Here is a 25,609-nt window from a genome sequence, read left to right on the forward strand (position 1 = left end):
TCACAGTTCTCCCTATCACATGCTTTTGTCTTGTTCTGCCCTATGTTTGCATGAAAATGTGACTTTTAATCACAAGACAGAAAGGAAGTAAAAATTTTCAGTTAACAAGTGCTAACACTGACACCAACAAGTTGGTCATCGACCACATCAAATACATAAACCACTGCACTGATCTGATTTAAAGACATTGTTAGATCAGGATGTGACTTCAAAAAAACTTTTAAGTATTCCAAGACTCCTTGAGCTAGGCACTACATAAACATACATAAACATCTCTGCTTAATCACAAGGAAGTCCTTATTAACCAAATACAAAAGCAACAATGCAGTTTAAGAAAATTAATAACACAGATGGCAGATCCACATCCTTAAATCAGTTATTTCCAATTTGTGGAAAAGATTACACATTCTCAACATAACTTTTAATACTTAAGTTACGATGCTTAACTTTTACAGACATCAACTCTTAGCATAGCAGCAGCCAAATATCCTTTATATGATGAACTGATGGATTTATCTATCAAGCTATTCAAGAAGAAAAGCTGCTTTAGATCTGGCCTGAGTAAACTAAGAAGGCTTCAGAGGAGAAAACCATCAAGACAAGTTACAAGACCTGAGCAAATAGATGAACCACAGTTTTATTTTTTTATTTTTTAAACTTACATATCCGTGTTACTGATATTGGTAAGATAATGGAACTTATTAGCTGAATTATTTGAATGGAAGTGTTCAAAGATAGATAATGGAAAGAGAAGAAAAGCTGGAAACTCATTTGGAACTACAATAAGCATAAAAAGGCTCCAAATCTGTGTTCAAGTACAGTCAGAAACAGTCGAATTTTACTATAACAATTTGAGAAACGTTGATAAAATATCAGAAGTCTAAAGCATAATATAACGCAAACTTACCAAAGTTTTGCTAGTCTAGCACAGTCTAAAAGAGTGTGCTGAAGGAAACAGCACAGTGCTAATTTGAGTTTCATATTCAGCACTCTGAATGGAACTGAGTTAAATGGAGTTTCCTAGAAAAACCCTTCAAGGCATGACCTAAAATAAAAGTGACAACAGCTGTACTAAAAGTAGAACTACCTAAAAGGAGGTTGACCAAAGGTGAACGAAAACCTTGTAAAGGATGAAGTACATCTCTAAAAATGAATTAATGAAAGTGCAACCTCACTCTGAATAACAACTGAATGGTGCACAACTAGGATGTCATTTCCTGCTAACCCCTCTCCTTATCCTCCACCCCCCAGTAAAATCCCATTGTTTGAAAGGGACAGGATGGAATCACAAACCGAACAATGGAACAGTATCTTAATTGATATAACTCCATGTGGTATTTTTAACAAAGAATGGGAGTACATTAAAATTGTCAATGCAATTGTGGCAGGCCACATCCAAAAAGAAAGATTCATGCTGAAGGTATGGATTGTGTAGAAATTCAGGAAAAAATAAAGATGCTTGAAAGAAAGGAAAGAAGATGAATAAGATAGGATTGCCCATTCCCATACACTGACAACTGCCACTACTGTGAGAATTCAAAGGGCAATGTCTGCTTATTGAAACTGGCCTCAGATTAAATTTACCAATTGAAGAAATCTGAATTTGAGAGACATGATTCTGAAGAACCCACAACTGTAATGATGTAAGAGAAGAAAATATTAGAACAGCATTTAACCATTTTCAGATCATATGTATGATACACAATCTGAGATAGGGATTCCTTAAAAGATGGTCTTCAAATTATACCACATTAAACAAATAACATACCAAGAACATAATTCTGTATGCAGATGATTTCTCAGACTGCTGCAACCCACTCTTATGACAGGAACAGTAAACTTAAGATACTGAACATCTTTTTATTTCAGGCATCAGAGTTAAAAGGAATCCATTAAAAGAACTGTATGGTAATTGAAAAAGTTTTGTTTTACTACAAATTGTAGTTAATTATACAAATACAATCAGTGGCAAAAATTCATAGAATAGTTGAAAAATTTAGCAATATAATTATGGCAAGACTAAATACAATAACCAAGATGTTTTAAGGATTAAAGAAGTGCCTGTATTTATGTTAAGTACTGTCTAGCATGAAGAAAAGTGCGCTACTTAAAGACTGTCAACCAAGTTCTCACATTAACAAATGTTGAGCAACTTCAGTTTCCCACTGAAGCAATGAAGATAACCAGTCAACTTTGGAAAGCTACTCATTTTTCATCAACCTTAGGTAAGGAAAAAAAACAACAAAACCATGCTTGAATTCATGGCAAATGCATACATCTGAATAAACTTCTATAAGACAAATCTATGTAAACAAGATTCTGAAACCTGACAACAGAACTAAACCTTACATGAACTGAGACCTAACATTAAGGTTCAAATAATTTTTTTAAAAAGGCTATTTTTTTAAATTATCATTTGTACTAAAGCTGAGTTATTTTCCCAGACTCTAACATGAGCTGAAACAAAGAGATTTATGGTATACTAATCTTGCTGTTATCCAGCCTTTTGTCCCATGCATTAGCTCAGACATCTGACTCAACACAATACTAGCAGGCAGGAAATCAGCAAGGCAACAAACTCTTTCTAAGCATGCACAGCCAGCAAAACTTTAATGAAGAGAATCAGCCACAGCTAAAGCACAGTAAGTTGAGAAACAAAAATATTGCTACTTCAGTATGCTACTGCAATGAAACTTACTTATTTGCTCTCTTTTACTTACTTTTATTTCACATAATAAATGGAATGTTCAAAACTTAATTTGCAGTTGGGTATGCTAAAACATACTTGCTAATCTTTCCAAGCCTTTTTTTCCCTTCAAGAAAAAAAGAAAGATTTACCACAAAAGAAAACAACAACCCTCCACCAGGAGTATTCCTTATACTACTAACAACAGCACTTGACTGCCATAGGTATAGACAGATTCCAAACCTTTTTGCCCTTCCCCCCACCTTCTTTTTTAATGGTCAGAAGATACTCTTCATTGAAGTTCAAAAACTATACTACCTCATCTATTGTGTGGATTCTCCTTTTGATAAACAGAACCAGGCTCACTACTGAAATATAACAGAGCTTTCACTAATGAGACTGTACACACCTGGCTTATCCTTATAAACAATAATAAATCCTTGGTTATTTATACTATTTTTAATTTCATAATTATTCATAATAAAATAGACCAGGATGGGCCTACTAACCATACTTCTTTTCTTTCTGACATACAGTAGACAATTGGTTCTTAACGCCAGGCCCACATAAGGCAGATTAGCAAGTTGAGAACTTGTCTGGGTAGGTCCAGTAGTCCTACTCAAAAATATCTATGTCCAGTACTTTGGTAAGCACAAGCCAGAACTATTCTGAAGATATCTACACAGAGGTACATCAAGATGATGAAGAATATGAAGAAATCACACATTTCTGAGAAGCTTACCAAATCAAAGTGTTTCTTTATTTCTGTAAGATACTCAAGACAATTAATTCCAGAATTCATATCCCAAAATTGAGTATTTGTTAGAAAATCCAACGCATGTGTTTACTACTGAACGTGAAAACCAAATATGCTTACAGCAAGCTATGCTGTATTCTTACCAAGAAAAAGATATACGTGCATGACTTGATGGAGCAACTTAATACACATATGCATTCAGACCCTCTATGAAATACTCTTCAATGAAGCTTTGATTCATTGGGTTTTCCTTTGTTTTTAAAATTTACTCATATACAGCATAACAGAAACACTTGTGTGTTAATGATAGATTTTTGATAACTGAAAGATTTTAGGTAACTGTGACCAGTATTCGTGATATATGATCATTTTTCCTTTTTCTTAATGAACTGACTTTCTTAATAACATCATCTTCACTCTACAAGTCACTTATTATCACAGTCACCCAAATCTAGTAGCAGGATCTTTCACAAAAAGGAGTCTGGTCCTCACTCCTCTGAAGGAGAAAAAAAAAAGTCAAAGAACTGCGGACTGAGATCCCAGTATCAGAAATAAAGAAAAGAGCATGTCTGAAAGTCTTCTTTTGCATGCATTTTATGGATCACATTTACCACCACAAAACAACTGTGCCCCTATCTGGCAACGTGCTACATTCAACCCAGTCAGCTAGCTGGCATCTTTAGATTCAAAGACCTCTGCCACAGAAAGCAAGGTATTAACTGACAGCAGAAGATACTGTCCAGAAGCAGAGAAAAAAAATGAGACAATTTGCCTCTGGCATTTATAGATATTTCCTGACAGCAAAGACATGGCAAGATTCCAATTTTTTTGGGTTTACTCTCAACTCTGCAATGCACTTTCCTCTAGCAAACGTATGCCTTTGCTCATTTTTATCCTTTAAAAACCCTCTCCTACCTTCAAAGTACATTTTCTCTGCATTCAAGTCCCTTCTTGCTTCATTCCTACAGCTTTTGAGGAGTTCCCTCATTTCAGTTCTACTTCCCACCTAATATTCCCTTATACCTCCAAATATGCCTGGATAACCAGATATCCGAAGAGGAGCATATTCCTTGCTCCTCCCACAAAACTACATCCAAAAATGATCATCCCTCCTTAAAGCAGGAGTTTCAGAAGAAAACAAAGCAAATACACAGAACACAGGAAAGAGCCCACTTCTCTGAAGTCCATTCACCAGAACCACAGAAACTACATTCACCCATCTCAGGTTTGAGTAAGTCATGATTAAATGCAATGGGATAGCACCAGTGCTAGAAACTGGATGGAGGTACAACATATTCAGCAGTACAGACTTGGACATTTCAGTGCTCAGATGCACTTTTATTAAGACTTTTATTAAGACTCCTGTTCTTTTTTTTTTTTTTCATTTAATAGTGTTTCAACTGAAGCTTTCTGTGTAGTTCAACCTAAGCCACATGCTTGGCATGAAGTTTTAGGGAACTCTAAGAAGTTGTTAAATGATCTCTCATGTTGAATACAAGACATATAACACAAACTTAATTGTATCAAGAATTTCTGCTATGCAGCACATTTTACAGGCTGTATCTGCAGCCTTCGTCGAAGTTACAGAATTAATGCTTCCAGGAAACATTTCCATATTCTCTATTGCTGAAATAAGATTTCAATTTGTACATCAAAACTAGTATGATTGATGGTGTCATGTTAAAGAGTGTTTTTCTTCACAGTATGACAGTGTCCAGTACAAGTGAAAGACAATACTGCATTTGTTATCCCGCTCAAAGTCACTACCTGAACTTTATTTCATGGTTTGCATTATACAGCTCAAAGAAATAAACTACAAAGAAAAGCAACACCACTATGCAAAACGTACAATTTTTAATACGGAGCATCAAAGTGAAACTAAGATGAGGCATCAGCTATGCAGCAGCTTACACCACCTATTCCAACTTTAATTGTCCAAAACAATGTTCTGCTTTCATAGATGAACCATTTCTTATTAGATCACAGCCATGTACAACTACTAATAGCATACAGCTGAGACTACAGCTATAAAATTTTAACACTAACTATGCTGAATTGGAACAGGCAGTCTTAGTTTTCTTCCAACATTTAACACTCGAGACTTTTTCTTATAAGCTTTGAGTACAAAAGCAGTCAAAACTAGAAACTGCCTTTCAGGCTCGTATTCTCTACTAGACTCCCTCTCTTCCCCTCCAACTTTTCTTTTTCACACACGTGCTCCCACACACTGGCTGCAAGGGGAAATAGTTCTCTTTTGAAATAATTTTGGAAGGATAAAGAAAGAAAACAAGCAAATAGTTAATCCCCTCAGGCCACGAGACCTTTAGAGTATCCAGTTAGAGCTTTTAATTACACTGTAAAAGAAGTTGAAAGGAAAAAACAAACAAACAAAAAACAACAGAAAAACTCAACAGAACACGCAAGCAGAAAAGAGGATTTGGGGTCCTCTGTCCATGACTGATATTTTAAGAAATCACTTCAACGTGATTTTGTTACTGAAAATGGAACCAGACTGTGACACAATAACACTTCTTTAGAAGCACAAACAAGTACTCTAGGTAAAGTTTATCAAGTTCCCTATGTGTAGTGAGGAACTAGAAACACAACCAGTAACACAAGTTATAATTGCTATTCAGAAAGCCTCGAAGCATGCTGACTACACTTCAGCCTGCCAGGAAATGCTTACGTAAATTCTCTTAGTCTTCCTGATTAGTATCATGAGTACTGAATCAAAAGATCTGCACTGGCATATTTTTTGAACTTCGAAAGGGAAGTTTTGTCAGGCTTTCTCAAAGGAAAAAAAAAAAAAAAAGGAAAAAAAAAATCACATGAACAGCAAAAGGACTTCAACTGTAGTTGTGCACTTCAAACATAATTACTGGGCATTTTGCAACCCATTTATAAAAAGCAGCTGAAATTAACCCCCAACTCTTCAATCCAAACAAAAACAAGTGGGGGGGAGGGGGGGGGGGAGAACAAACTTAGAAATATATCTACTGCAGTGTAAAAAAAGTATATATAATGCATTATGCGCACACTGTACTGAAAGCAGAATGCTACCCTTGGCAGATTTGCCCCATTTTACCATGCTAGGAATTACAACTCATTTTCAAGAGCCTATTCCAACACTCGTGGATTGAGAAGGATATTGTCGCTGTGGGATTTTTGCTCTATAGGCCTTTTTCTTTTGGTTGGTTTTGGTTGCTTTTTGGCTTTTTACAATTATTATTATTTTGAAACTAATGAGAGATGAATGACAACATACATGTGCTTTGGGCCTACACACATTTAATCGACAGGACAAAAAAAACAGTAAAAAAACTGCTGATCCTGACCTAATGGTAGACCCAATAACCATATGGTTATTCCTGCTCTGCTTTACAGAAGCAAAAAAATTATACAGTTAAAATAGAGCTCAACCTAGGAAAGAATACCAGATTCTGGTGGTCAGAATAAGTAAAAAATCTGGATTGCCAGAATAGCATTACTTCATATCACTTGTGTTGGCCATACCACTTCCCCTTTCTTTGAAGGGCAAAGGAGAGTTAAAATCTCAGGAGCACACTGCACCAGAGAAACACAGGCAACACTGTCTTTGCTTTTCTTCCCACTAACAAGAGCATAGCACCTTAACCATCTCTCACACCAGCTCTGCTTCAGTGAGCCAGTTCTACTCACTAATTGAGCATAAGAGTATTGCTATGTTTTCTAGTTTTGCTTGATTAGCTTTCTTCCATGTTAGTGAGCTGAAACAGTACGTATGCCACAATTAGTGGAAAAAGAGACCTTCTGAATTCCGGAATCAGGGGAAAGAGGGACCTTCCAAACCTTTTGGCACCACCAAGCTTCTACACTGAATTAGTTCAAAACCATCTCCCCTGACTTCTCTCCAAGACCTTTCACCCAGACACAAAGGTTATTTTTGGTAAACAGACTGGACATAATCTCTTTTACTGTCAACATAAATGTTTCTGTTTCAACTCTAAAATCCGTAGTTAGCTTTTCCTAAGTGAGTGTACACCTTGGAATGCTTATGAGTGAGAAAATAATAAAAAGCATAGCAATCTGAGTGGACCATTTACCAGCTAGCTCTGAACACCAGCAAACATCTGAAATTATTTACCAAGGGCAAAAGAAGAACTCTAAGGAAATACTGGTCCCACTTTGAATGGAAATGGTTCATAAAAATCTATCATTCTCTGTTCCAAGATTAGCAAAGACTTAAAATGAGATTATTAGATTTGTGTAGATTTATTAGATTTGTGTGCCCCGGTGGCGCAGTGGTAGGAATGCCGCTTGCAACACCGGGGCCGGGTCCAAATCCCCCCTGTGGCGCAAGTGGTAGAAGTGCTGCTCTGCTACACAGAGGCTCGAATCCTGGGGGGTTGGACTCGATGATCTCTAAGGTCCCTTCCAACCCGCACGAGACTATTACCTATTACCTCTATTTACCTATTTCTCAAGCAGTTTAGACTATGATTTTCCTGTGATATCAGCTATTGAAAAAAAATGTAAAAACTTGTCAACCATTATTTTATTTAGCCACAAACCTATACCTGAGGCAAAGCAAAATGGACAAGATGCTCATCAACCACAGAAATGTCAAGGGGTAGATTTCTGAGAACCATTGCTAATGAGACTCAACTTCTACCACAGAACAGTTTAATAACCCTAATGCCCTCTTAAAAAAACCAACAAAAATTAAAAAAGCTTCTTTAAAAAAATAAAATCATTCATGTGCAAAAAGTTCATTTTCAACAAGGCAGAACAAAGTTACATTAGGAACTAAAATGAGCAGCATCGTATACTTGTTAAAAAAGTTTCACAGTGGCCCAGAAATCAGGTAATGTTCTACCTTAGTGAATCTTTGTTTTTTTAAAAAGAAGTTTTTTGTATTATTTACTCACAATTGAGGACTGCCACATTATCGGTCTATTTATGGAATAATTAACCAAGAGTACCACCCTGATAAAGACAATGCAGAACAGAAATTGAATCGATGACATCTTTAATAGAAAATACTTCCAAACTCCACACCTGGTGTTTCATTATTAAATGCTCCAATCCCTTCACAATGAAGACAATGAAAAAATCGAAAGGTATCCTTAATTCTGCTCAAAAGATGATCACTTCCAAAAGCAACTAAAAAAAACCTGAAGAGCAGCAGTGAAATACATCAATTAGGTGTACAAAATATCTACTACACTAATAGTTTCTAATAGAAATAATTCAAGTAGATTGAATCTGTATAATCTTTAAGTAAGATTCCAGAAAAAGAAAGTGAGGAAGCAAAACATTCTTTAAGATAACGCTTTCCATAAATGGGAATTTTATTTGCAAATACACTTCACAGTAACATGAAGAATATCAGCATGCAGGAGGGTTGCTCCAAAAGTAATGCCTCCTATTTCATTATGAGGGCCCATGACAGAGGCAGATGTTGGTGATAGGACAGTAGAGGTTGAACCTTCCCACCAATATTCCATTACATTTTGTTGCCACGTGGCAGATGGCAGCATCAGGGCAGTCTGACATAATGGCATCTGACATGGAAGAGAGCATAAAGCAAAGGTGTGGAATCGGGTTCCTCCATGCATAAAAAAATTGCACACACTGACATTCATCGACACTTGCAAAATGTTTGTAGAGCCCAAACAGAAGATGTGAGCACAGAGAAGTGAAGGGCACTGCATTTCAGCAGTGGGGACAAGTCACATGGCCACACACATTTTTATGAGCATAGTATGCAAGCTCTTGTTCACTGCTAGCAAAAAAAAACACAGCTAACACTGGTGACTATGTTGAAAAAAAAGCATTTTGAAGCTAAAAATTTAATCTGTCAAACAGTGCTTTTTGTGCTCTGTTGTAGTTTCCACACAGGCATTAATTTCAGAGTGACCTACTTAGTACTACTAAAAACCAAAAAAGCAAGAGATACTGAATTGTATTCAGTATTAACAACTTTCACACATGTTTTGCTTCTATCACACACTGTGTCATCAGAGGAAGTACCACACTTCCAGAACAACTAGTGGGACTTCAAAACAAGTTAAATCACTTAGGATATTGCTTCTCACATCAGTGCAATGCTGCAAAGAGCCTTCAACCATACACACAAACCATTTTTTTTAAAATATGTATATCTGTAATAACAGAAGAGTTAAATCCTATATATATATATATAAGGAAATCTGTGAAGCAGTAGAGGAGTTTCTATCCATTATTCATATTAGGTCTCACTTGGTAACAGAAGAAAGTTTCAAGAAAATAAGGGAATGGATTTTTCTGAAAGCCTTTACATGTAAAGTTTAAGCAACAAGGTCATTCTTTTAACAAACTGTATCTAGTTCTTAAATAAAGGAAGACTGAAGTGTCATCCATCTGCACTAAACAGGCCAAGCAAAATACCCTGCAATTCCTATGTTCTCCTCAATGTCGAAATGGGTGGATAAATTTAAAGCCTGCTCTCTCAGGAGTTGCTTTATAGGCAATTTTCTCCCAGTATCAAGGTCTGCAATTTCCATTTGGCTGCCAGTTTGCGATTAAATTCATCACCTTTATTATAAAAATGTGCTGCACTCCACAGCCTGCTGCACAAGAATCGTAAGGAAGACATTTTTCACTGCTAACAGCAGCATCATTCCGAGGCAGCCATCACATCCATTCAGACATTAGTGTCTCCAGTGTAATGCAAGGACCTATCAGTCACATGAAAAAGCCCTAACAGCAGGTATACCTCAGAGGAAGTTCCTCACAGATAGTATCTTTTGTTCACCTTCTTCAATACCTCACCATCCCATATGAATTGTTCTCAGAAGCCGACCGTTTAAAAACAGATATATTTACATCAAACTTGTCGTCTTGTATCAAAATATTTCTGAGAATAAAGCTCTCATATTAACTACACCATCAAGACATTTTGCAATTCTTCCCCCGATTAAATGTATAAAATTGTCTAAACGCACCACACAATTTTTTTTCTACATATATTTTCTGCCCATATTAAAGGGACTCTCTCAGTCTGATTCTTTAGTTTTGCTTTCACAGTTCTACTGATATTTACTATCTCAAAGTCACCTACATTTTCTTCGAAGTTTTTTGGCACGCGTGCAAAGTAGTTAGAAAAAAATTAAATATTTCTTGTCTCTACACATGGAAGATATAGGATTAAGCACAATCCAACCAAAATGCATGATGTGCATACTTCTCACCCCCAAATAATTAAAGCAGACGTCTTCATTTTGCTTCTTTTTATACAACACTAATTGAAGTGAGTAGTACATAACATAAAACCTTGTACTTAAAAAAACAACACAAAAATCTCCTATCAGACTAATGGAAATACAGGCTGACAAATCCTATTTTGAAGCAGCAAAGTGATAGTCAGCAACATGAATACGAGTTAGAAGCTACACACCAAATCTTTATGAAACATAACCATTAAATTCTTACTGGTGTGTGCTTCAGAGGATGCAAGACTTTAAATCCCAATAAAACAATGAAGACAACACTAAGTCAGCAAAACAAAAATTTAATCCTTTAATATTCTCATAAAAAAGAACATAATTATAGCACATCCAATAATTGTGTGTGCCGGTCAAACTGAGAAGTAATCAATTCATATTAGAAGTGACCAAACCACATGCACTATATGCAGTATGGCTTAATTTCACACATTAGATAAATCATTAGACTCAGTTGTATAACTAATGCTGGCATCTCCAGAAATGTGATTATCTCACAGCTTTTAAAAAATACTTGGTTATCAGACAAGCAACTGATATCTAATAAAAGCTAATGCATTTCAACAGTCAGCCTACCCTATGATGTTATCTTAACTCATTTCATTTTATGTGGCCACATAAATTAAGATAACATTGGAAACAAGTGGTAGCGCTGGTCTGGTCAATCGTTACATGCTTTTTTGAGAGACAAAAACCGGTACACCATAGACCTTTAACAGGTAGAAGTTCAAGAATTCAGTAAATCACAGTCACATCTTAGGATTTATTAAAACTTGCTCAACTGATGTGTTTTACATCACGTCAAATTGCACTTCCATTTTATTTCATGTGACACATCTAGACTTCAGTGACTAATAACACTGACATATTGCATGGCATTAGCACCAGTGTAAATTTCAGAAAGAATCTAAAAAGACATTTCACAAACACGAGTTCTAAAAAATCAAAGATAACCAAAGGTCCCCTTAGCCTGTACGACTACAGCATTAAATTTCAAGGAAGGCTGCTACACATTTCTTAATATTGCTGAATAATTTTAGAAATTTTCTTTTGGTAGAAAGAAAACTGGCACACCGTTACACTAATTAATGGCTTTCTACTGCAGTGCAGCACAAAAAGCTGATTTCAACTTAAATTTAATGAAAACAATAGCTTGGTATTTGCAAGCTGAAGTTCCAATTACTTCACAGCCCAATGCATTTAACAACTGGCACATCAACTTCCTGGACTTTGGGATGAAATAATCAAGTAGATAAGATAATGCAGCATCAGTATTTACCTCTTGCCATTAAAGCAAAAGCTGAGATTGGACCCTTTTCTAGCTGTAACCATGATGATAATTTTATTGTCAGAATCTATAGGATTAAACAACCTGAGCATAAAATACATTCTGTATTCAAGCCTGGATGACAATAATCACCATATCAATTCCTTTGGTAAATTTCAAGACTGTATTTCAGGACTTTCTTTGACAATGATTTTTCCTATCAAATGTCATAACACAATTTAAGATTAAAAGCAATACATTCTTAAGAACACAAACCTAAATTATAACCCCACTATTTCCAAGCTGCGTGAAAATACTGAAAATATTTTTCATTCAATAGCTGAGCATTTCAGTTAGAATGTAGCCCACAATCACAATAATAATAGAGCATCAAACTGCATTAAAAACTGCTATATATGTTGGATCTGAAGCAGGCTTCCCCCACGCAATATCAGCTTTCCAGCTGCACCTAGCATCTGTATAGCTCCTAATTATACCAGGAAAAAAAAAAACCCAATAAATCGTATTAAATCTTGTCTATACAGATACCAAATCAAGCTCTCCCTTGAGGACAATTAGAGATGCTGCCTAGTGCAACACTACAATGACAAGAGAGAAGGGGGAGGACAGAAGGGAGAGAGGGAAAGACAGCTGGGTAGGAGGGGAGGGCAAGTGTGTGCGTAACCACACACATCCTAGTAACAGGCATAAGTATAGTTCTGTGCTAATATTCTCTTCAACCTGCCTGGTAGCCAAGATCTCTGCTACCCACAGAATGAAAATGCTCAGGGTACTAACGTGCAAGGTACAATCTAAGTTTTTACACTGTAGCTATATAATTAATTTTCTTTTTCATTGATGGATTCCATTTACTTTAACTAGGGCCTCTTTTGGGAACAAAATTTCTAATGGAGAAAGCATAAGCCACCACAGAAGTTAACATCCAAAAAGTAAACTGAACGTTCACTGTAAATCACATATAATTTATCAAACATTTTATAAGATCCAAATACAACGCAGGTTGGAATTACAGTAGTTCCAACTTAGATCCACCACACAGGATCTCATAACTTAAGATTTCATTTTTAGGGTACATTTAAAGAATGGAGTGATTATGGTGGCAGGATCCATACGTGCAACATATTGTATTAAACCTAACACAGAGGTATTTGATTTTTTCCCACTTGTTGTATCACTGATTCCAAACAGTAGGTCCTGCCAACACAAAGAACTCTCCAGTCACTGGAAGATGTCAGGGAAGAACAACAACAACAACAAAGTTTCCTGGAACATTTACAGCTACAAATACTTGAACATTCAGAATTTCCTTTGATATCTTTATGGATGACAATAGCGTGCTTATTTTAGTGGAATTCTACTTGAAAACTGCAGATGCTTTTCAATACAGCCTGCTACTTGACTTATGCTGTAACAGCATGCCATACAAAACTCAGTAGGCTGTATCTTCAGCAATTAACACCTGCAAAAAAACAAGTATTTTCAAGTTCCAGTGCTGCAAACTGGATTGTATCTCATTACATTTTTGATAAATATATTTAGATTCTCCACATCCCATCCAGGGAAAACGTCATAACACAACATCAATAAAAACATAATAGCAGTAAGTCCTAAAAAAGCAAAAACTCAAATAAGTAAAGCATGTTTCACTGTACAAAACAGTGAATGCAAATTGTTTCCATAATCTCTTTGGAGCTTTTTGTTTCAAAAATTTACCTCTGTCCATGAAAGAGGCCAATGAAAATGCCTTTGTATCAGTCATCTTTAACCTTATCCATTTTCAGACTAACATAAAGTTCCCCAAAGAGGTAATGGCTCAATGTAGCAAATTTAAATCTCCCAACAACAGACTTCCTTTTCCTTTGTTATCTTCCACAACTCTTCATAGGCAAGGTCTGCAAATCATAGATTGAAAGACACTATCCTGGTAACTCTTGTTTCTTTTCACACAGCTCTGTTAATTTTGCAAAATAAGAAGACGATCTCAACACTTCAATGAGATGGTGGTCTTGGAGGTCTCACAACAAAAAGCATTTTCATGCAATCCAGAATATTTTAAGCCTTTAAAAATAAGGTCTAGACAAAACTTTCTGACGTTAACTTTTGCATAAGTGTCTGCAGTTTTACTGATAATACTACTGTATGAAACGTATCTACTTGAAATTCTTTGCTATCAGAAAACGTCAGGTAAGTGAGCAAGAAGCTCAGCGTGAAAAATGGGAGGAAAACTAGCATAGATTAAAGTGGAAAAAGTCAGCACATATGAAGGAAACTTTGATTACACTGTAAAGGCATTAATGCCAATAAAAAGCATCTTGGTTTGTCCAGCCCAAGAAAAGGTTCTACCAAACAGTTAACCTGCAACAAGTTGCTCCCTTACACTACTGCAGGAATATCCCAGGAAAACTAACTGGAAACTGATCTGCGTAGCCCCTTCCTTACAGTAAACAAACCAGAAGTAAACTAAATTGACTTAATGAAGTTAATGAAGTAATTAATATTCAACCTGCAGTACTTTAAACTACTTAACGTCAAAACACTGCCAGGAAACACATCACGTTAATGGCTAAAAGAAAATTCCCTTTGCTTTGGGTTTTCTTTTTTTTTTCCTTCTTTTTAAAAGAACAGCAAAGACAACATTTCAAAAGATCAGTGCTCGCACCCCTATATGAAATCTTCAATGATTTAAACAATTAAAGGACGAGATGACAAGCTACTCCAAATCTCACACTATGACAGTTATGACACCCTTATACCTCAGCACCATTTTACTTTCCCAAATCTTGACAGCAAGCAGTATTGAATCTCATAATGTTTGAATGCTAATAGAGTAACTTTGATAAATTAGAGATTTTTTTGCACAGGAAAACATTGCAGTTTTAAATGCCATTACTTCACAGGAAGCCATTTTCATCTTTCTGCTTTGATAATTTTTTTTAACTACTTTCACATTGAAAAACAAAAAATTGTACTGCATCATTAAAGCTCTTTCTTTCCTGATATTAATGTTGATAGGTGCATAGTATTTACGTTCATGTTTGAGTCATTATCTTCCACCGGTTTTCTTAAGAGCCTGGGAATTATTCTTGTTTCATTACTAACTACATTCACTCCATCATCTTCCAAGCAAAAAATAAAAATAAACATGTTTATAAAAGCATATGCTGCCCTTCAGCTACTAATCCCTAACCAAACTAGAAAAAACCTCTCAATGTTAGCAATGTGTTGGTACCTTGCCTTTTTTATCTGAAATCTAACACTACGAGCATGCAAGAAAACTTTCAAGAAGTACAGAACACAATAAGAACGTTTCTGATTATTCTGGTACACTCCATGTACTACGAATCACTTAAAATTTTCAGCAGCCGTACTACTTTATGCAGAAAAGAAAAATGTACTACAAACTGACAGGCAGTTTAATCTGTATCCCCACAAAGAGTTCAAGTGTTATTACTTTAAACAGTATTCTACATATCAAGTGCTCAGCAACTTGATATAACAGTGAGTGGTAAAGAAAAGAAACGATTCTAGCACAAACCATATTGAATGGGATTAGTAAGAGCTATGCATGTGACAAAAGCCACTTTGTTACACTACTGCTTTAATAGAAACAAAAACAAAAAATTCCTGTTTGATCTCCTCAGTTTCATAACTATTATCCTAGGAAAAAAGTTAAGAAAATTCAAAAATGGAACTTGAGCTGTAAGATCCATGAAGGCTGAGTTCAAAACCTGAAGGAAAATTAAGTTCAGAATAAACTAAGATTGCCTCGAAGTTACGTTATTATTTTTTTTCTATTACCAAGACTGCTGAGATTGCAAACATCAATGGAAATTCAAAAGTTTCCAACAAGCCACACTTATCAGTCCTAAAGACGCCTTTCAGTAAGGAATAATCCAGTCATCCACCTGCCATTTTAAGATGTTGAATTTAGTAGCCATCTTGAATTGCAGAAGGGACGTGTTTCTTTTCTACTCAGCCAAGCAAAGTGCAGCTCCTCCTCGCTTAATTATCCAGCTCACACCTAAATACCAACTGCCATCCCTCCAAACCCCAGTGTTAGCTGTAGTGCCTATCTACCGCAACATCCATCTCTCTCCAATTCATCATCGTCAGCTTTCTTGCTGACACTCTTCGGAGCTGCCTAGTTGATGAATTACTCTGTTATTCATCCTATGTTAATCTGAGGCTGATGCAAGAGTGTCTTTTTGAAGACACTTAACAGTATTAAAACTTGGCACTACCAAGTGCCCTCGGTGTGTGTTAAACCTCCCATTTGGAACCAACAAGTTTCCTCATGAATAGGTATGAATAAAATACAGTCACTAAATCAATAGGCACCAGTTTACGTACCCCACTACCTACAGAGCTTAGGCCTGCTTCCTTGGAAGATACACACAAATTACTAGAAATCTGAAGTACTTCAATCTGTGTAGAATTTAATCTCAGTAAGCCCTATACTAAGTTGATATACAGAGGACATTCTCCTGATTCTCAAATTATCACTGAGTATTTAAATGCCACAAGTCTTTAAAAAATAAAGTTGTTTTTTCTTCCATTCTGTAAACATATAGGCATATCTCAAGAAGTCCCAGTCAAGTCAGCTGAACACTTCTCAGGTCCTTCAGAAGCAAATTTCATTTCTAGGTAATGTTGTTTTCAGATTTTTACCCGAAGGATTATGTTAGTCTTGTCACAAAAATTTATCCACAGAGACTGAACACAACAACACAGGAAATTTCAAAACATGAGGTTCAAATCTCTGCAAAGACTTCATAACCGCTAAGTGTGCTTCCCCCTAAAAGCAATAGCGGTCCCAGATTTTATAGCTAGGACACACTGAAACATCACTTCTGTTTTCAAGATATATATGTAGAACCAGTATGATACAACTTCAGTTTGAATTCATTTTTAATTCCTACAACATCATCTGTGCCCAAATTTGGCTTGACTAGTAAATTGGCTTGAAGAAGTAGTTAATCAGAACTATGAGAAAAGTAGATACAAAAGAGCCCGTATCAGGAGTCTTGTTTGTTCCAGGTTAATTGAGAGGCAGTATCAGATTTCCATAAAAGCTTCAAGCAACTTGAAATAGCAATTCTCTCCCCTTGTAAACTGACTGGATATGAGCCTCCCTGACTGCATTTATCTTTATGGCACGATACTTAAGCAATTAAAGAACCAACAACTTGTCTCTACCATCATCTAACGCGCACAGCTCTCACAAAGCACAGACAGCTCTCACGGCAGAAACTGACTTTAAAGGAGACAGCTGGGCCTGATGCAGCATTTAACCTTAAACACACAAATCAACTTTTATCAAACACTCCCATCAAGCAGCATTTAGGCAAAGCTAGTATGGAAGCCAGTCGCAGGGAAAGGGGGATGAAGGTAACACCTTGCTGAAAAAAGATTCATGTTCTTTTCTCACACATGGGTCCAACAAGCAAAAAATTAACTGAGAGCACTACAAGTAGATGAGCAGTACTGCTCAAAGGCCACAGAATTTTTGTTTTCTTCTTCCCATCCTTTCCTGCAACAAAACCAGAGGTATCCCACAGGAAACAGAATTGGATTTGGCTTTTTCTACACCTAAAAAATGAATATTACACATTAATCATTGACATAATTATTTATAGTTGACCTGCATCCCTTCGGAGTCCGAAAAATAAAAAGAATTATGTAACATCAGCTGAATGTTTTAGTTGAGCTGTCATTTCAATACACAGAGTAGAACACTACATTTTCTATTAACGCTTCACTAACATCAGGTGACTCTGATGTCTACTTTTTAAGAACTTAGGTATATTCCCTCTTCTATACACTAATGAAGAAAAGACACCTTAACTAGGAGAGGACATTCTGTAGGTCTCTACAAACTCAGTACATTCTAGGACTTTGGGATTTCCAACAGTTAGAAGTTAGAGATTTCTAAAGCAGCTCTTTAATCTGAATTGGACAACCAAAACAGAAAAGTTAGTTATTTAAATCGTTGAAGCATTTAAACAGTTCAGTAAAGTCTGGTTTCCATCTAGTGTTGGCTAGTCTGAAAACAGCCATCTTCTTCAGATTTTGAATGGACCTGATACATAATCAGTTGACATCCAATTCGGAGTTGCAGATTTTAAAGTACATGTTTAAACAAATGCACTTTCCCCCCTTTAACTTCTGCTCTGTATCTTCAGCACTGAACCACCCCAGCCATTGTGCCAACACAACTATTCTGAGATCACATATGGTGAGCTCAATCACAGCTCCGGTCCGTCTGAGAAGCCAGCAACATACAAAAACAAACTCACAAAACCCTGACTAGTCCAAAGTATCAACTGACTTTATAAGCCAGGAACCATTCCAGCAGACAAGGGTATAAGATACTGTACTACCATCCTCTGCCTCTTCTCACACTTCAACTGCCATTCCAATGCATTACCTCCCAGAACCATCATTATGCAACTTCCCAGAGAAGAAGCAGGATTTTAAGTGCCTGTCACGCTTCCATTCAAATCAAGTCTCAAAGCGTTAACATTTATAAAGCTATATGCCACTAGGACTGTTCCACATCCCACTACAAAGAAACTGAAATGCCACGCACTCATTACACAAACTGCTCCACATCTTACTCCCTTTAAAAACTCCTATCTTGTGGCCAAGTCCAGTCTTTCAAGATTGCACACAAGTTACAAAGTATCAAATCACTGGCGGGGGGAGGGGGGTGTAGAGGCTTGTGCTGGAAACTCAGGGAACCTTATCTAATCTACTTCAACATGGAGAAAATTAGAAATACTTCGGTGCTGTCGCTAAGCAAAAGTATTCTAAATAAATGATTCAAAATATTGACTTCACTGAAAAAAAAAAAAAAAAATCCATTAATAAATACCTATTGCCATTTCCCCTCAACAAGATGGGGGGTTTTGGCAATGAATTGAGAAGCAAAATGTATTACTTTGACACCAAGTATAAAAATAAGAGCTCAAATGGAAATTAAAAATTCAAATCAATATTTTCAGTTAATTAGTATTTTGAAGCTCAACAAGAAAAATCTTAACATTTCTGTCTGCACGGCCACACTGATTCCGAACACTTATCTGCTAGACGAAGCAAGACAAATAAACCTGCAGTATATTAAGGCGTAGTAACAGAGCAATACAAGAGCTTTAACTTGCACCACTCTCTTGCCCTTCTCAGATGCGCAAGCAGCAAATAACAGAAAAGGAATGGAAACAAGAATAATAGTCACAGGGCAAGCTCAGCTAATGAAGCTGATCACTTTCTAAAGTGATCATGGTTATCATGGTTGCTCTGCCCGTCCCATCAAACATTCCCAAGAAAAACAACCTGAAAAAATCCCAACAGCAACACATAAAATGACTTTACCTGCCCTTCAGAAGGCAACTCTGGATATTTTCTCCAAGTCAAAAGAACAGAACAACTTTGCTCTACTTTCTGACACCCAACTCTTTGTCTGACCACAGCAATGCAATCTAATTTAGATTTTATGAACATTACACTCAGCTCCAACGTGCTTCAAAGCCCTTGTTACTCCTGCTAGAAAACTGCAGATATCTGATATGGTGTTTCTACTGACCCTGCTAATTATATTAAGCATATTGAGATTTAAAACACTGGCATTTTCACTGTTTCTACTTGTTTTCTTAACATTGGGTTATTGAAATTGTAATAAAATGTCAAAATAAAAAGAAATACCATAACATGCATTTTTATTAAAATCAATACATAAAAAACTCACACAGTCTGAATGATAAGTCGTGAATTATGTTTCAGTAAAGGTGAGGGTCAGCGAGTGAGGGCATTTCATTACTTCACAGCTTTCTTGGCAAGGCATTCCTCCCACCCGTATCTCCCCATGCAATGTTCCAATCCGAGCCTACAGCCCTCCTGACAGTCCTGAGGCACTTGAATCAGCCTGAGCTGTTGGGAAGACCTGGTGAATTCACCTGAACTCAGGCCTGACCGGTCAGATACGGGCTATATACCTAATGAATGAATAGGCTACTTGGAAAAATATGCATTATACAAGAAGGACAATATTTTAAAGATACAATCAGTAACTGAAGACAACACAAATTACTTGCTTTTGTAGTAAACTCCACACAACTCAAAGCATTTTAAGCAGCATCCCACTGCTGACTTAATTACTGTACTTGGAAGAAGAAAGCTTCAATTTAAGGACTGAAGGAGGTAAGATGGTCAAAAAAAGCTGCTCGCCTACAAAAGGAACTTTTCATTTCACGACCGGCCTTCTCTCCAGACACAGCATTCACAAAATACCAGCAACATTTTTCTGATTTGTTTTTTTTCCTCTGTTGCTGTGAACTTCATCTTCACAATGAAGACATTATAAGGACACTTGCAAAAATCTATGAAGTGCTTCTCAGATTTTTTTTTCTCCTTTACCATATTAACTGACACATCCTCACTTTCTCCCTTACAAGCTACAGAAACACAGCGTACCAACCCGTAACCTAATCTGTACCAGTCACTTGTTTCTAACAGGGGCAGAAGATGTTTTAATTACACTACCTACTCCGGAAAATGTTGAATAATATTTCAGATGGGAGATATCAATTCAGTTCCAGCCTTAAGGGACAAGTAACACAAAATGATAGAAAGAATTCAAACAGGTTTCTCCTGTTCACTCAGCAGCTCTTAAGCAGAAGGAGAGCTATTGGGGCTACTCTGAAAGAAACAACGATGACACTTCAATAATCAGTTATCGGTAAGCAACAGTGAACAAACTGCTTACAAAACATGAGCTTTAAATAGTTACATCATTAACTTCAAACTTTTATCAGATAAAATCACAGCCATCATCTTTTAAAATGACATGCCAGGTGACTGCAATCCTGTAAGCGCTCCAAGAGCAATTTAACTGCGCTGCTGCAGGAAGAAGAATAAAAGAAAGCTTTGAATATTTTTCCCAAGCTAAAGAACAAAACAAACTCAGTTCAATGCAGCTTTTGGTTTTCACATTATTGACAATGCCGCAACTTAAAACAACTCTCATGACGTTTTTGAAAACTAAGTTTTATAAGTTTGATTATCTCATAATAATGATGTAATCCTAGATTTGAAAGTAAGATTTAAAAATGATTCAAGGTTTTTATCCTGACAATTCTCATCTCTTAACTTTGCAGCATCGGATGCTGCCTGTACAGAAACTGTGCTTAGTTTTTTTTATTACACAATCTGATACAAGTGGAAAAAAAAGTCATGCTAATATGCCCAGCGTCCCCTCTTCATCAAATCTGACAAGTCAGCAAACCCCTAGCTAAACACAGGCTACATTTACATAACCACAAACAACACAGTCATGCAGGAAAGTAACGAGATAACTTCCAAGGGAGAACTTATCTACAACACCCAAAGCCAGTTCTCCAGTCCTAACTTAAGCAGACATTTTAGGTAAGGCGACACTGACATGAAACTGCAGTTTTAAGCTCTGAACTATGCAAGCTCACACGTATTTTCTTCAGTGAGCACAGTAAGCTGATAGCAACACGCCAGAAAAAGTTATCCTCCTTAACCCCTATCTAGATGCTTTATTATTACTGCTATTCAAGCACAGTCAGCCTACTTGACATTAAATTAGGTTTCTCTCCAAAAGCTGGATGCATGGCTTCACTCATATTTCAGGGAAGGCGCACTTCAGTCACCTTCAGCTTAAAGAAGAAGGAATTCCTGGTGATATTTTTTTGTCAAAACCTTCTGGAAAAAAAAAAGTCTATGCCACAGCTTAGATCTGCACCCATTCCAATCAACTACCGCCTTCTGAGCAGCTACAGGTTCAAGCAAACAAAGCTCTTAAATATAATTACATTACGCGGATCTTATTTTATGATTTAGGTTCATTTGTTCCAAGTCTGTTGAAAGAAAAGCACTAAAGTAACTCATGAAATTTCAGTAGGTCAGAATGCATTTAGAGATCTAAATGTCCGATTTATTAAAAAATGTAAAGCAAGAAAGATGGTACAACACATTCATTTTACACAACAGGGGAAAAGTTATTCCCCCAAAACATATGTGTGCGTGTACGCATATATACGCATCTTCTAGGTTAGAATCATTAAAGTTAATAATATTAAGAACTTGAAGCACAAAAAAAAAAAAATCTATCAGGTCACATTTGATGGTGCAAACAATGACAGGAAATACAGCCTATTCCACGTTCAGGAAAAGCCCTCTCTTCCCACAGGTTTGCACTAGGCTGATAAAAACAATCCAGTTTCCTAGTTATTATGATGTGCGCTTTAAACATCCTCACTGCTCCACAAAAGCCTTATTTACACACAAGAAGTTGAAAGCACACTTATGCAAAAATATCTGTAACCTAAACAAAGCTGTGACTTTCCTATTTTATTAGGAAATAGTTCATTAACAGAAGTTTCCTCCATACACTGCTCACATTAATGCCCATCTTAAAAACAAATGCTGTCAAGCTGAGACCATCTACTAAATTAAGCACTACGATTTTCAGAGATCAGACAAGAGGACAGAGCTCAGAAAGGAAGATGTACTTTGGCTATCAGGAATAGGTCAAAAATGAGATGCGTGTTCTGAGACCTACTCAGATTAGATGTACAGTTAGTCTAAATCTCTGAGTTCATTTCTGTGTACAGAAGATTTCTGTGTTCAAGGAGTGATCAATACACACACCTGTCTGATTTTAGCTTTTAAATTTCAACGTGTAAAGCAAATAAAATTAAGAAGATGGGCATTCTGGTAGAGAAAGCAATGCTACGCTGCTTCTGAGCTCCCAGGTTTGTGGCGTTCTTTCTTTGTTTAGGCTGGTAGAAAATAAAATACAAAGGCTGACAGTCCAACAGTTGTCTGGAAGTACTGAACTTCTCAAAGATACACAGCACCTTCGGGAGGATGGCCCTACAATAAGCACCACCTGAACCACAGAATTCCAAGCAAGAAGCAGCACACCAACCGCGGTGTTAAGGGGAAACACCAACACTACATGCTTTTACACACATACAACCAACACATGCAGACACCCGTCCCTCTTATTTTCATACTCTCATGGGTGCAAGGAAACAACTCATGGAAGTGTTAAATATTACACTTTTAAGGAAACGTTCTGAATCTTACAGACTCTTCCAGCAAGATACAAAACTCTGCTGGAGAATGTCAACGCAGCAAACAGCTGAAGGCAGTGAAGAGGGAGCCTTTAGGCAGCCAGGACAGCTGTTGCACAGAACGAGCTGCTCTGGCCTCTCAGCTGTGCATCACTATGACTATCCCACCTATGCAATACTGCCTATACGCACAGGCCATATACAAGTCCGTACCAACAAAGACACGCACGCAATTCCACAGCTATTTCCGTCGATCTTTGGTATGTGCTCCTAGATGAGTTAATTTCGCTATTCAAGTTCCTAATGGCGTTCAGAGGCCGGCCTCACGCTTCAGAAGAAAAATAACTGGCGCCCCTTAGTGTTCAGATTTTGAAGTCTTCAAGCAATTGACTCATTTGCATGAAACAGTTTGCTTTTTTTTCTCCAACATTCCAAAAAGTTTTCTGCCTCCACAATACTTCCATCCAACTGCCAACGTAAACAGGAAAAGCAAAATCGCTTAAAGGGATTGCAGAAATATTCTTGAGACTGTTTAGAAACACACTATTTGGTTTATTTTAATGAAGTGCACAAAGAAGAGCTTCAACACAACCCTTCGACAACTTTTTCTCTCAGAGTCCCCACAGCCCTCGTTTGGGAATTGGAATAGTTCAGAAAACAGCTGTCCAGAGCATTTAGTATTTCGAAAAAGAAAATCAAAATGTCAGAGGGTGCCTGGATTTTAGATATTCCTTTGTGTGCTTTTTTGTACAGAAAATGTTTTCCTCTCTTTTGTTCTCTGAGGAAAAAAACCCAACAAAACAAACAGAACAATCTGGGCCTCCTCTGGTTCGAGTATATCGAGCTGAAGAGGTTCCGGAATTCAGAACTCCAACACCAAGTCCCTGTGAGGCTCTTCTGGCTTCAGAAAACGAACAAAAAAAAATGAAGAAATCTTCTCAGTTATGTTTCTTCCCACTGTTTCCTATACTTCTAAATGTTGTGAAGAGAACGCTTGGTGGAGTGAACAAGAAAACACCATGTTCTATATAGTTTTGCTTTCCACATCCAGATGTGCTCTGCTGGAAGTTCACCTCCCCAAATTCTTGAAAGTAAAACCAGAACTTCCCATGATACCGCTCCCACGGTCCATCTCCTGCGTCGTCCACTTTTTTGTGCTGCTCCATTGCTCATTCCGAAGCCACCATTCCAAATAGGTCGGGTTTGCAGCACTACAACCACTATCTGTTTTTCACAGTCTCGGAGAGGGCGGGGAGTTGTTCTACCAAATATAACCGGAGCCTTCATCTCCCGAGGTCAACAACTTCCCAAAGTTCTGTTATCAAGGAGGACTATGTCCACCACCAGGAATCCTAACTCTGAGATTATGAAACCGGCTAATTTCACGCAAAGAATCTCAAGAAGTTGAGGCTGCATAAATAATTCCTAGCTTCAGAACGTGTTACAAATACGCCAAACAGGTCTAACTCAGTGCAAAGCCTGAGTTTGAGGTGGAGTGAAACAAAATGCTTCTAACGAGAAAACTAAACGCGCGAACCCAGGCACAAAGCAAATTTAAGTGCCACGAACGAACGATCGCCCGGCCTGTCGTCCAGTACAGTGGGGCTATTATCACATGGAGAGAGCCGTGTGGGACGCACCTAGTTGCCAGCCTTTACTTTCCCTTTCCCCCAGACGCCGTTACCCATCAACAGAACGTGGCCCTACGGGGCCGCGCACAAAGAGGGGCACCCCCCCCTTTCCCAGAGCAGGAGCTGCCCCCGGGGCCGCCGGCGCCCGGCCGGAGCCAACGAGGCCATTTCGTAAGCACGGGGTGTTTTTCTCCCCGCTCAACTCGCACATACGAGTCTTTCAAGTTAGTTTCTGCAGCAGGGAGAGCAGGGAGGAGAGCCGGCCCTCTGCTCTCCACTCCCCACTCGAGGGGGACCGCCAGCGTTCCTCGGCCGCTCGGCTCGGGTGGGGCACACCGCGGCCGGAGCTCGGCCCCCCGCCCCCCGTAGGCCCCGCTCCCCCCTCCGGCACCGGCCCGGCCGCGCCGCGGGCCCCGCTCCTCCTCCTCCCCCCGGAGCGCATTCCTCAGCTCCGCGCCTCTCTCCCTCCCCCCCCCCGGGCTCCCGAGGACGGGAGAAAAGAGAAAATAAAACAATACTAAAAACACGGCGGAGGGAACGCCGAGAGCCGGGACCCGCGGCGCGCAGGCAGCGGCCGGGGCGGGGAGAGCCCGCACTTCCCCTTTGTTTGGGGCGCACCGGCAGCGCGGAGCGGAGCAGGCCCGGCGCTGCCCCCGCCGCCGCGAGGGGCCCGGCTCGGGGAGGGAAGGGCCGGGCGGGGCGCGTACCTTCGTCCAGCAGCCGCTCGAGGTGGTTGAAGATCCCGCAGAAGTTGGGGAGGCTGCTCATCAGCTTCTTGTCGTTCATCAGCTGCATCAGGTAATCGGGGCTCGGCTTCGGCTTCTCCTTGGCTTCCATTTCCCCAACCATATTCCAAGCCCGCGCGCACAGGGCGAGCGCCCGCAGCAGCTCCGCCGAGCGAGGC

The 25,609-nt window shown here is 38.3% G+C and overlaps 1 protein-coding gene across 18 annotated transcripts in view; it reads right to left on the reverse strand.

Annotated features, from left to right (window-relative positions):
• QKI (QKI, KH domain containing RNA binding) overlaps window positions 1-25,609 on the reverse strand; it is a 133,719-nt gene extending 108,110 nt beyond the window's left edge. For 13 of the 18 annotated variants that reach the window (XM_015858033.3, XM_015858031.3, XM_015858030.3 and 10 more), the window contains exon 1: window positions 25,413-25,609. In XM_015858033.3, the coding sequence (XP_015713519.2) occupies window positions 25,413-25,554 (142 nt within the window). In that variant the 5' untranslated portion in view covers window positions 25,555-25,609. Of the gene's footprint in view, window positions 1-23,287; window positions 24,690-25,412 lie in introns of those variants that run through there. The other 5 variants (XM_085541374.1, XM_085541375.1, XM_085541376.1 and 2 more) reach the window with 4 other exon arrangements.

The sequence above is a fragment of the Coturnix japonica genome, chromosome 3 (genome assembly GCF_054131305.1).
Source record: "Coturnix japonica strain WE chromosome 3, WE-NBRP24, whole genome shotgun sequence".
NCBI classification, from domain to species: Eukaryota; Metazoa; Chordata; class Aves; order Galliformes; family Phasianidae; genus Coturnix; species Coturnix japonica.